We start from the raw sequence: 12,858 nt of genomic DNA, 5'->3' as shown, positions 1-12,858 counted from the left end.
ATATATGTATAACTATATATATTTAACTGTATATATGAAAGTGCTGCTTCTGATGTTGGTAGAAATAATTATAAATGCACTCTATGGAAGATGATATGAAAATTTTGTGGAGAAAATATAAAACTTTCTTATTTTCTTTTTTTTTTTCATAGGGTGGAAAAATCCCAGTGAGATGGACGGCTCCGGAGGCCATCCAGTACCGTAAATTTACATCAGCCAGCGATGTATGGAGTTATGGAATAGTTATGTGGGAAGTAATGTCTTATGGAGAACGGCCTTATTGGGACATGTCAAATCAGGATGTAGGTTATAGTTTGTCTGTTTGCGAGTGTCTGTTAGAAAAACAAAAATTACATATTGTAAACACACACATTTGTGTTTCACTACATATGCATAAAATGTTGGTTTAGAAATAAGGTTTCTCAAAATACTGTAGGGTTGTCACAAAATTAAAAAGTTTTCCCTTTTGACCTAAATCTCTAGATCGTTCTTCTGCCTTGTGGATGTTGTAGGTTTCTGTCCCAAGTATCAAGTAAAATTGGAACATCAAAAGTAATTATATGTGCTCTTCACTTTATTATGCTTAAGCATAGAAAGAATTAATCTTTTTCCAATAAAAAATAATTCTGAGGTTTCTGACCTCAGAGCAATGATTAATCAGTTGAAAAAAGTTGTTAAAAACCTGAGTGGCAGTTAATGACCTACTTTGACTTTTTCAAGTTAATTATGCTGATTTAACAATACCCTTGTTTGCATAAAATATGACTCAGAGCAACAGGTCAGCAGTAATAGAACAGATGGGTGTTAATCTTGATTTCTGACAAGAGTATCTATTAATATAGAAGTACACCGGAAAAAAGCCATGCAGAAGGATGTCAGAAATAGTCTCATTTAAAGTTCTTCAGGTCGGGGGCTTGAGTGGTTTTGTTATTATTATCTTATTTTTTGATTGAATGATCGACATCAAAGCTGAAAAAAAAAAGATAAAAGAGTAAATGATGAGTCAGTTTGGCACAGTGCAAAGTTGTTAATATTTGACAGGTCTCAGTGTCAAAGATTTCATGGACTGTCAAAATATGGGCAAACAAGTCCTTGGAGCAGAGAAGGAGAAATATTTACATTCCCTAGACACCCAGTAGAGTTTCATTTCTTTTGACACCTTCCTTCTGTACTAGATTCAAACATAAAAGAAGTCTGACAGGAATATAAGATGCCTCCAAGGCAAACCTTACCTATCTTTCAGGGAACAATGAGGAAAAACTTTTAAATAGGAGAGAAATTTTGGTATCTTCATGCTTCTTGTTGGATTTTGAAAAGTATTCCCTCTGTTGAAAACTGCGAGTGAAGTGCATGACTGAACCTTTTTCGTAAAACAGCTAATTACCGCTTCTTGCAGTTTCATCTCTTTTTAGCAAATTACATAATCATCTTCTATAGCACATAGCTAAATGATGCATCAATTGCTTGGTAAAATTATTTCAAATATTCTTGTATGCTGACGTCTTCAAGTGTGTCCCGAAACATTTACCAATCCCATAGATAAATCTATGATGCAAAAATTTAAAATCATCTTATGATTAGTTATCCTCCTTCACAGTTACCAATGGGAATATTTAACTGGAATATAAAATGCTAAATGTGTTTCTTCTGATTTTGCATACACACTACGGCAAGTTTGTATATCTTAAGTGGATGTGGGTATAGTCATAGACCAGAGCAGATCTCCTAAAAAATATTCTCCCTTACTTTGGATCTTTAGATGGCATTTCCTTAATTCTGTCCCTCTTCCTTGAAGCCCTTCTTTTAGATTGACAGAGGAGACAAATTTGTGTTGCTATCTCTTTTTAAGCAAAAATCCTCCTTTTAGCAACAACCTGAAGCTAGCGTGCACCAGAAGAATACTCATCGTACCAGCTCCCCACAGAGGCACAGCGGGCCGAACAAAGATCATACACAGAGTCCCCCCAACTTCTTTGAGCAGTGAACTCCCCTCAGTTTAATCCTTACTGGTAACAGTAGCCCTCAAACTGCTGCATTTTGCTCTATTTCCCTATTAGACTGCTGGTGTTTGCTATTTCTTGCTCTCATTCGGTTACTGACCCTACTGCACATTAGTTCTTCAGAAAAGATCAAGAGTTTAGGTTCACATACTTTTTCTTTGCTGTACTCCTGGATTTATTGCCATTATTATGATTATTAATTTGTAGTATTACTATATATCCAGAAGCAATAACATTACATTGTTCGGCTACCTGTATTTAATATTTCTTTGTTGGCAACCAGTATTTACAGTCAACAGACCTAGCCCTCTTCTAATCTGCTTTCCATCCTCAGATAGCCTGATTATGGTAAAAGCATACCTGACTCTTAACTGTATTCCCTTTTTCTCTTTTTGCAGCAAAAGCAGAATTTGAAAAACACATTTTGGGAAGTGTAAATAATATAAATCAATTCTATTAGTAGGAACTCCAGCTGTGTTCTCTTTGTAGCTTAGTTTATAAAAAAAAAAAAAAAAAAAAAAAAAAAATTCCTGCATCTATTTCTTTATCTCTGAGTACTGATTTTTGGAACCCTACCCCCACTTTCTTAGCAGAGTAGGAACTGATAGTGCCCTTCAAAGCTTCCAAGTTTTGTATAAACATTTTTTTAAAACAAAAAAAATCCCCACTTATCAATATTTTAGACTGTTTTTTTCAATATTTTGGATATTCCCAGCAATTCCATCCATCTCTAGCTAACTCATAATTTTGTATTTCCCACTTTCATCCTTCTTGCTCAGAATACACATCAGCTTCTTTAAGCTGATTCTGTGATATCCCCAGAGCCTTTTAAAAACAATATCATCATCTTGATTCCTACTTCAGGTTTTTCTGCAGATTGTAGTGAACATGGAAAGGTCCTGTTCATGATCCTTTCATTCACTATCCCTCATGCTCTTTGGAATAATCTTATCTAGATGGTTTGCCAGTTCTAAGGGTCTTAGATAATTTCGCAGTTGTGTTGCTGTTGCTGTTACCCAATTTTTCATTCCTCATTGGTTGTCTCTGTGTTCTGATCTCTTAAGCAACGGCTTTGTTTGTAGTAAGTCGTATGTAGTAAGCACAAAGGTAATCACGTACCTTTTAGAAGGTCAGAAATTTCTGCATTACTTTTCATACCACACCAGTTGTCCTATACACACTGTAGCTTATTTTTCACTTTTATTCAACTGCTGCTTCTAAGTGTAAGGAGCTGTTCTTTTGTTTTTCCTCTTAATACCGCTCTAAGACATCTTACATTTTACTTTTAATGTTTTCTTTCCTATGTTGTACTGTTCTTCCAATTTCCCTGTTCTGCAGAAATCCTCTCTGTGCACCCTGTCTGACAGATAACTTCCGTGTCTCTGAAAGGTCACTGCACTCATTCTTCAAGGTGTGGAGTTACTGCAGGAATTGAATATTTCTCGGTCATTTTTGAATTGTAGGGCAGTACTGTCATTCTAAATGTTCAGATAGAAAGCTGAGGCCCAGGGAGATGAGACAACTTCCCTGAGGTCAGAAGGACAGTCTGTGACACACACCTGCAGTAAGTGCCCTACCACTGGGCTGTACCTCCTCTTTTCACAAAGCTTCTTTTCTGAAAAACGTTTTGATACAATTGTGGATTTCAGTCAGCTTTTTGGAGGTCATTTGTATTCTTTGCATTTCTGTCTACTTTGCAGTCCACTGCTTTTGCATTTTCTCACACAACCTATGGAATATTTTTTATTTGAGGTAATTATTTTCACTAAGCCCTGGATATTCACCATCTTTATTTATCATACCAGATCTACTTCCTAGGGCTAAGTCCGGAACAGCTTCTGATCTTGTTTGCTGTACAAACCAAGGGAGAAAGTCCTGTGCACTACCCTTCAGGAGCAAGCACCCTTCCTTAGCAATTCTAATACTGCTATGTCAGTCAGTGTCACTATACTTGAAATCCTTCATGGACAGTGTTTTAGCCCTTTTTCACAAGACTTTCTTATCTGCCTAGCTTCCTGATGTGCTTTCTTATCCTGCCCTCAAGGTTTACAGCAGTTTCCTGTGATTTTACTTTTTACTCATTTTTATTTTTTACTTAAATCCAAATGGACCTGGCTAAGGAAGTCAATGAGTGTATGTAGTTCTTGGTTCAGACATTTATGCTCTCCTTCAATCATACCATCATCTAGCAGCATCTCTTGCTAAATCTAACTTCCTGTTTAGGTAATATATTAAAATACCTTTCAGCCAGGTCTTCCTTTCTCATGTGGCATATTTCTGCTACTTCATCATTAATGTAATATGGCTAGACATAGAATACAACTTTTTTCCCTAAAAATTTCTGTCTGCTGATCCTTTTTCTTGGATCCTTTTATAATATCTTCAGACTTTGTGTTTTATATGTGCACGCACAGATCCCTATCCATTTACAAGTCAGTTGCTTCTACCACACACTCTTTTATAAAAGCCTTGGGGCAAGTAATAATGCTTTCTGAAGAAACTCCATTTATCAATCTATCTGTTGCTCCCTTGGTGAATGTAATTGTTGTTCCCAACCACTCACTTGACTAGGTAATATCGCTATATTCTGCACATATAGAACAATATGCTTAATAAGACCAAAGATAAAGTCAGGGAAATTATTTGAAAACATGAAGGCTAGAGTCAAAACAACAGATTCCTATTTTTGCAACACTGATGACAAATGTTAGTTTATTGATTTTTTCCCCTTTATTTTATTTCTTGAACCGTGTAGAAATATGTATTTCTTAAATATCCCTTGATGAAAAATGATTAACTATGTTGGCTACTAGGTTATAAAAGCAATTGAAGAAGGCTATCGTTTGCCAGCACCCATGGATTGCCCAGCAGGACTGCACCAGCTGATGCTAGATTGTTGGCAGAAGGAACGTGGTGAAAGGCCAAAGTTTGAGCAGATAGTTGGTATTCTGGACAAAATGATTAGAAATCCAAACAGCTTGAAAACCCCACTGGGAACCTGTAGCAGGTAAGAAAAGCTTTAGTGTATGTCCGTATGACAGTGTGCGTGGCTGGGTTCTGGATGTTCTGCTTGGTGGCTGGCTCCAGTTCACACTTACTCCATGTGTCTCTCAGTTCCTTCTTCCTCCTGCTCCCTGTTCTTCCCTTCCCTCATTTGCCCTTCTTTTTACCTTGATGAACAAAACCAAAAAGGACTTTCTTAAAAGATACCAAACTAAAGAAAATAAAAATCATGGAACTAACACACTTCTCAGTAAGCTACTGCCTGCTTGGACACTCTCACCACTAGTAGTCCTTGTTTTCCTTGTTTCTTAAAATTATTAAGTCTGCAGGCAAGGATCATCAGCTACTGTAGTTTTATATGATGCATCCCTTGCCCTAGGAACAGTAGAAATAGTAATTAATAATATGCTTGGCCAACATACTCTGACATTGCTACACTCTAGATTTTTATCTTTCATTTTCTGGCTTTAACTCCTCTCAGTGATTGCATCTCATTGTGTTTCATGGTGTAGTTTTTAATGGCTTCTTCATAAATTTCAAGTGAATTATTTAATCATGGTAACCTTTTGATCTGCTAGCTAGATCACTGCACTAGGGAATCAACTGGCCTGTGTTCTGCTCCCGGTTCTTCTACTGACTGATTTGCTGTGTGACCTTAAGCAACTTTGTGTCTCTGCTCTTTCTTTGTCTTTGTTTTGTCCCATCCGATTGAATACTACTGTTTTTTCTAAGATGCTTAAAAGAATAGCATCTTTATTTTACCTAGCAACTTTAGTTGCAGGTGCTGTCATGCTAAGTAATAAGGTTGATTTTCTGTTAGTAACAATAGTCCATTAGGCTGATTTTGCTCACTTTGACCTTTCATCTTTTACGTGTATAAACCTAGAACATACATACTGTGAGCTACAGAGTAGTCAAGAGCTATTCACAGAATAATCTAAACTGGGTATAAAGGCCTATTACTTTCTTTTCTTGACATTTTTAATACCCCAAACTTATTTGACTCTCACCTTGCTAAATACTCCCTGATGTTTTACTCTCTTTGGAAACAACTTACTTTCCTTTTTCCTTCTCCGTAGACCAATTAGCCCTCTTCTGGACCAGAACACTCCCGATTTTACCACTTTCTGCTCCGTAGGCGAATGGTTACAAGCTATTAAGATGGAAAGATATAAGGATAATTTCACAGCAGCAGGCTACAACTCTCTTGAATCAGTTGCCAGGATGACTATTGAGTAAGTTAGTACTGGGCATGTTTAACTTGCATTTAGGGAATTTCTAGGTAAAATAATACATAATGTTCAATTCCAAAACTTCACCCTGTGTACAAACATGGTACTTGGGGTTAAGTCAGAAGGTTAAGCAACTGATGATGTACTAGAGCATCCAATGAAAGGGCAAATACCTTGCTACCTATGTGTGGCATCACTTTTTTCCCTGCTTTTGAGACCAAATGAAATAACACTAAGGGGCTAGAATTTGAGGGAGAATGTGGCCCATTTCAAAGTGCGTATATATAGGAAAATAATCACTTTTCCTCCACTACCTAATTGGTACCTTTTTCCGGACATGTACTAGGAAGATGTGTATTTTTCTTCTAATTGGCTGGGGGCTGTCTGCATCCTGCAAGAAATGACTTCACGTCAGGATAAAAGTCTATAGAAGCAAAACAATTTTCTGAAGGCAAGCATGGCATGTATTGGTACTGCCATCTTAAACAGGTCTTATTGGCACCCTGCAAACAACGTTCTTCTCCTGGTGGTTGCCACTCACATGTAATTCCTCTTACAGAGAGCAATGTTTTTCTAAACAAGTTTCTAAACAATATTCTCAAGTTTGCAACCCTACTCTTGTCTGCTTAGTAGCACTAGCGGTCTCAGCATGTAGCTTGGAAACTGTCACCAGAGCCCACAAACTTCTACTAGGTCAGTAGCACTAGGTGCAGTGGAATGGAAACAGCTGCTCCTCTTGTATTTGCATGATGGGCGTGGGCCAATATGCAGAGGGTTTCTCTAGGCATCTCTTGGAAGCAGAATGTGATCCCCAAAATCTTGTATTTATACATAACTTTGTCCTGAAAGCCACCCCAAGTATTTTACAAGAGAAGTGTCTCTTTCTTCAGGTGTCCTTAAAAGCCACAATAAAAGATTATCATAGTGCAAAACATACTGGGCTCATTCTCAGACGTAGAGACACATGCAGTGTTATTACATGACACTTGCTGTGTAATTGCACTCCTCACTGAGAAGTTGAACAGCGCCTGTATCAGCTTCACAGTAATGAGCTGAGGTTCCAGTGTAGCTTCAATGTTAGAAACCTGTAGCCCAGACCACTACGTAGCTTTGACTCACAGTTGAATACCATACAATAGCAGTCTAAGTTGAAAAATTAACAATGTACGCATTTATCTTCCCCAGGGATGTGATGAGTTTAGGGATCACGTTGGTTGGTCATCAAAAGAAAATCATGAGCAGCATTCAGACTATGAGAGCACAAATGCTACATTTACACGGCACTGGCATCCAAGTGTGATAGACATTTCTCCCTTATGAGGGAGGTGACAGACTGAGAGAACAGCACTGGCCTTCAGTATATATGAAGTGCTGCTAGAAGACACTTGATTTCCTGGGTCCTTCCTGCAGTGAATAGAAGAGCTACAAGAAGCACCTACAGACTTGAACTCCTAAGTGCCACCAGAATTTATGAAAAGGGAATTAGGATCCACCAGTGGTGGCAAGGAAAACAGCAGTGACAATAAACAAAGTACTACCTGAATAAACATACAAACACCTTGAGCTCTCTAACCTCCTTTTTATCTAATAGACTTTTTAAATGTACATAAAAATTTAAAAAAGAATATATTTGTCAGATAAAATCATGATATTATTGTTGAATTCAACAAAATATTTTCCTTAAATCTGTGATTTCTGAATCTTTTTTTAATCATTTGTGTTTATTCTTCATAAAGACTTTCTTTTAGTATGATGTTTATATCTTTGGACCTTTTTAGTGCTAATTCTTTGACACATTACTACACTGGGTACCTCTGAAGGATTATCTGAGTTCCTAGAGATTTAAGAAGCATGACCAAGCAATGTATATTTGTCCGAACTTTGGTATCCTTTTGTGCCACTTACTTTTGTTAAATCAGCACCATATTGACATGGCTAGCTAATTGGCAGGGAGTCAGGAAAATGCAAGTTGCCAAGAGCTCTGATATTTTTTAAAGAATTTTTTAAGGTTACACATATACTATCTTTTAAAAGAAAATAAAAGAGGAAAAAAAAAAGAAAAGAAAAAAGAAAAGCAATAATGACCCTTAAGTAGTTCTAGGCACTTTTAGCAAATTGTTTGCAAGATGATTTTAATGGACTAGAGTTAAAGTGAGTTATATTCTAAGCTGTAGATCTGCAACTGTAAACGTGCTGAGACACTGCATTGTATGGACAAATGATTGTAGGAATGTCTCAGAACATGAGTGCAGTTCTCCAGTGTTACCTAAACCATTTAATCTGAGCACATCACTTTTTTTTCAATACTCTGCATAAGCAAATCTGAGAGAAATAGCTGGCATATATTTTATATGAGTTTAAGCCGTATGCAGTCCAGCTATCAGAATAAGGACATAGATTTTATATGAGAACTGTAGAGCATGAGGCAAGGGGCAGTTCAAAATTTTCAAGTTTTTTACAAGTTTTTGCTGCTCTGAACAAACATGTGTATGCGTGCTAACACAGACACAGGAGTCATTCGTCAGGAACACAGATGCCAGAGTAGTTGCTCAATGGAATATCTTTTTACACCGTTTACTTATATATGAATTTTGTTTGATTAAAATATTTAACTACCATAAGCAATAATGAACAGTGTCTTTACGGATATTGCAGGAATGTATATGAACCAGAGAGAAATGCTTTAAGAAAAATCTGAAAATTTTGAACTACCCCAGCAAATGAAATGCTGTACTTCCAAAGAGAATTGGGCTGCTTCTATTGATTTTAATAGAGAAAGATCCCAGGGATCAGTCATAAATTGGTCTTGTTTGATAATGTGGACATCCACACAAAAAAAATAAAAACAAAAGAAAAACCCTGTAAATGTTCCTTTGTAAAACTTGTAAATTTTATTTATACTGTCTTGTTTTGTATACACACTTATGTGTAGTGAGCTCTGAATACATTGAAAATGCACTATATTTTTCTATTTTACTTGCAGAGCATCACAAACAAACGTGTATATTCAGTGCTACATAATGTCTTTTCCCACATTTAGGACCAAAGATAGTTATCAAAAACTTAAATGCATCATTTTCCCCTTCCTTTTTTCTCCCCCTTTTTAGATCATTGTACAGTGTTATATTTGTCATTTTATTTATTTGTTTCATTAGAAAAATCAGTTTGGTTATACTAATTTTTTTGTCCCCTCTGCCTTTGTTGAAGAAAACCTGTAAAAAGCTTTTAACTAGCATAATCCCATTACATAGACACTTCCATTTGTAATCTTTGTAACAGACTGTAAATATATTTTTGAAACTATAATGCAATGTGCATAAGGGTTATTTTTCAGTGTCCATATATGATTGTTTATACAATTCACAGCACTTTACAGTCATGCTGAGAAGCCTAATTTATTGCCTGGATTTGGGCAGAGTAAGAAAAAAAGGTGAATATTCTTATCTCGTATTAGATTGTCATTCAGTAGAAATTGAGTTATTTTCATGTATGCAGCTCAAGATGGTTTTCTAACTATAAAAATTAATTTTCTAGAAATGCTGTAGAAGTAAGATGTAGAGTAGACTGCATGCCCAATATTGAAATTAGTGCACGCAAGCACTCAGCCAAGGCACTTCGAATAGCCATTGGAACGCTCCTAATTAGTAAACATCCGTTTTGTGTTATAACAAATGCTAAGTGCCTCACTGCTGGGCTGAGCATCTGTGGGCAACTGCACAGGGTGCTTGTCAGTTTTGCTGCTGCTTTAGGCACCCAGCTATGAATTTAGGAGTCTCATTTCAGACACCTGCTTCCTTATAAATCTTGGCTATTGTTTCTAAGGGCTTGGTGATTAAAGGTGTGATGCAGCAATGCTGGTATTGCTGAGAACCCACAAACCCATAAATGGAAGAGAGTTGAGGCCAGGTTTCACCTTTAGGACTTGTTCAATACTCTGAAGCACAGAGGCCTCAAAACACGTGTGGTGACCTGGGCCAACGCATGTAAAAGTGAGGGCCCTAATGGTATTGCTTCCTTATTTTTCCTTGTTTGATTTAAGCCATCTTCTTTGAATAGGAAATATATTTTAGCATTCATCTATATACCTTGACTGCCTTAATGTTGCCACAGACTTTTACACGTTTGAAAGTGGTAGAGTAGACCCAGAAAGCACAATTGCTATCAATACTCCTATAGTATCTATCTCTTCAGAACATTACTGCAATGTAGAGCACATGCATGTAAATGGATTGGTAGAGCAGCAACATCTTGACATTGGTTGCAGTTCCCCAGGATCCAGAAAAAACATATTCCAGTGTGAGGAAAATAAAGTGTCAGGGAAAGTTGATGTTCATGAGAGGAACTGAAGAAGAAGTTGAGTTGGAGGGAGTATTAAATGCTAAATGACAAAACAGAGAAATTATCTCAGTTCTGGCTTAATTTCATTGAATTTGGGTATTGTGCATTGGTAAAGACAGATTATCAGGCTGTCAGTGCGTCTGATCTGTCTTGACTTTATCCATCTACATGCATCTAAAAGAGAGATACCTAAGACAAGCAGGATGAATCTCCCTCTGGGAATGCTTATCTCCATTACCTGTAGAGGGAACCCAGATGATTAGTTTAAATTAGCTGTCTAGTGTCTAGATAGTTAAAGTTAGGTGAGGTGATTCCTACCCTCTATGTCCTTGGCTGCTACAGTTTCCCCTGCAAGCTGAGTTTCATAAAAAGGCAATTCCTCCACCACTGGTATGTCCCAGAATGTATTTAAACTGGGCTTTATTACAGAGAGGTGATTTTTTTTTGTTTTGTTTTATTTAGAGATTTGTAACGGATCATCTAAATGCTTTTTGTATATGGGTATTAATTCTTGAAAAAAATTGTGATTGTTCTGAGGAAGACCTGCCTAGTAAATGACAGTTATTTAATATATTAAATAATCAGAAATATTTGCTGACGTAGTGTTTCAGTCCAGAGGTTATGTGATCAGATATCATAGTTGCTGTTTGCAAAACCATGTTTATCTAAAGCCTTGTCATGTAAAAATCTCCAGGAGGCAAAGATGCTTAAGTGTATCTCAAATTGAATGTTTCCCATAATATCTCAATAATTGAGCGCTGTCTGTATTATTCTCCATTTAAAATGAGGTTTTTATATTTGTTTAAGCTGGGGTTATCTGGCATCCACTGAGGGAGTTTGAAAAAAAAATGATTTTAAATTAAATTTGCTTTTCTTCACTAAATAGTAATATACGGTAAATAGTTTCCACTGTTTTGAATGTTACAAAAACTATTGCTTTAATGTGGGGGATGAAAGGGTTTATTTTTGTTTTGTTGTTGGTATTTTTTTACACTTATTGGTTAGTAGTTGAAATAAAAAAAAAAGAATAATTTGTCCTTAACTTTCTAAATAATTCATATATAGCAATTTTGAGAGTGATTTAAATTTCGCAACTTTCGTGTTAGAACTGAGCCGGTGATCGTGTCACTAGAGCCATAACACCAAGTGGTGCTGAGACACCCTGCCATGGGGGTGGGTTCAGCCAGCATTCTGTTGCCCAGTAATGGCATGAAGCAGTTCACTGGCTGTGTGTGAGGCCAACTCAGACAAAAAAAAGGGTCATTTCACCTTTTAAAAATATGTACATGACATGTTAGAACTAACACATATTTAATGTGTTACTTCCCTGCACACGGTTAGAAACTGATATGCTCATCATGTGCATTTGCTTCTTGGTGGTTTTTATTTGTTGGTTTGTTTGTTTTTAAACAAGTGACATTTGGGGTGCTTGTGGAAGAGAGCAGTCCCCAGACAGGATGACAAGCCCAGTTTAAGAAAAGTACAATATAAATTCTTGCCTAACGGTAATACTGGCAGCAGGTGCTGCAGGGGGCATTCAGACAGTTGGTGCTGTGATTTGCTGAACAACTAGCACAGCAGGGTTTCTGCATGTTCGGGACGTTAGGATTGTGCTTCTGATGTATTAACTGATACACAGAAACAGGCAAATTTTTCCCACACTAACTTGGAATGGACTTGCAGATGGTAGATTTGGGATTTGCAAGAATACTCAAAAAAAAAAAATGTTAGCTGCAGACTAATTTCTAGTAAAACAAGAAAATCTGGGCAGCAGACTTTATTTTCTCTCCTATTCCCTTAAGGTTTGTCAAACCTAGCCAACAGTTTATTTTAAACAGAGATCTTTATTGCTTGCATAGTGTAACCTTCTATTTACTTGGGAACAGGCAGTTCTGTAATTAAATTTCCTGAAAAAAAGAATTGGGGAGGGGGGTGGGAATACAAAAGTTTGGGAAAAAACCCACAAAACCAAAGAAAAACCCAATCCAGCAAACGACACGTGAAACCGAAAGTATGACTGGACTCATCATTTTTGTAACACATTCTGTATAGGAATTTGAAAAATAAAAGAGATTAAACCATAGGCATAAAATGTGCAATATCCTGACAAAAGGGTAGTGGCAGAATGCAAGCTACATTTGTGGGAGTTTTTTCCTCTCTGGATTTGGTTTTGTGAGATTTTAAAGTCAAGATAATTAACACATGCATTTAAAGTCTGTTGGGACAGGCTAAGGGACAAAATTTGTGTGTCTATATTATCCATTAAATTCTCAGTATGCTTTCAG

At 36.8% G+C, this 12,858-nt stretch overlaps 1 protein-coding gene across 1 annotated transcript; it reads left to right on the top strand.

Annotated features, from left to right (window-relative positions):
* Positions 1 to 152: 152 nt before the first annotated feature.
* Positions 153 to 8,553, top strand: LOC104471799 (ephrin type-A receptor 7-like; the record flags this gene model as incomplete). Its single annotated transcript, XM_010087281.1, has 4 exons — positions 153 to 302; positions 4,814 to 5,007; positions 6,083 to 6,238; positions 7,421 to 8,553. Coding segments are annotated over 4 exons (615 nt in total), but the record flags the coding sequence as incomplete, so codon positions are not given.
* Positions 8,554 to 12,858: the final 4,305 nt, after the last annotated feature.

Source organism: Pterocles gutturalis, unplaced genomic scaffold (genome assembly GCF_000699245.1).
Source record: "Pterocles gutturalis isolate BGI_N339 unplaced genomic scaffold, ASM69924v1 scaffold2781, whole genome shotgun sequence".
Lineage (NCBI taxonomy): Eukaryota > Metazoa > Chordata > Aves > Pterocliformes > Pteroclidae > Pterocles > Pterocles gutturalis.
Note: the sequence above shows the minus strand (reverse complement) of the source record. Positions and strands in the feature narration are given on the sequence as shown.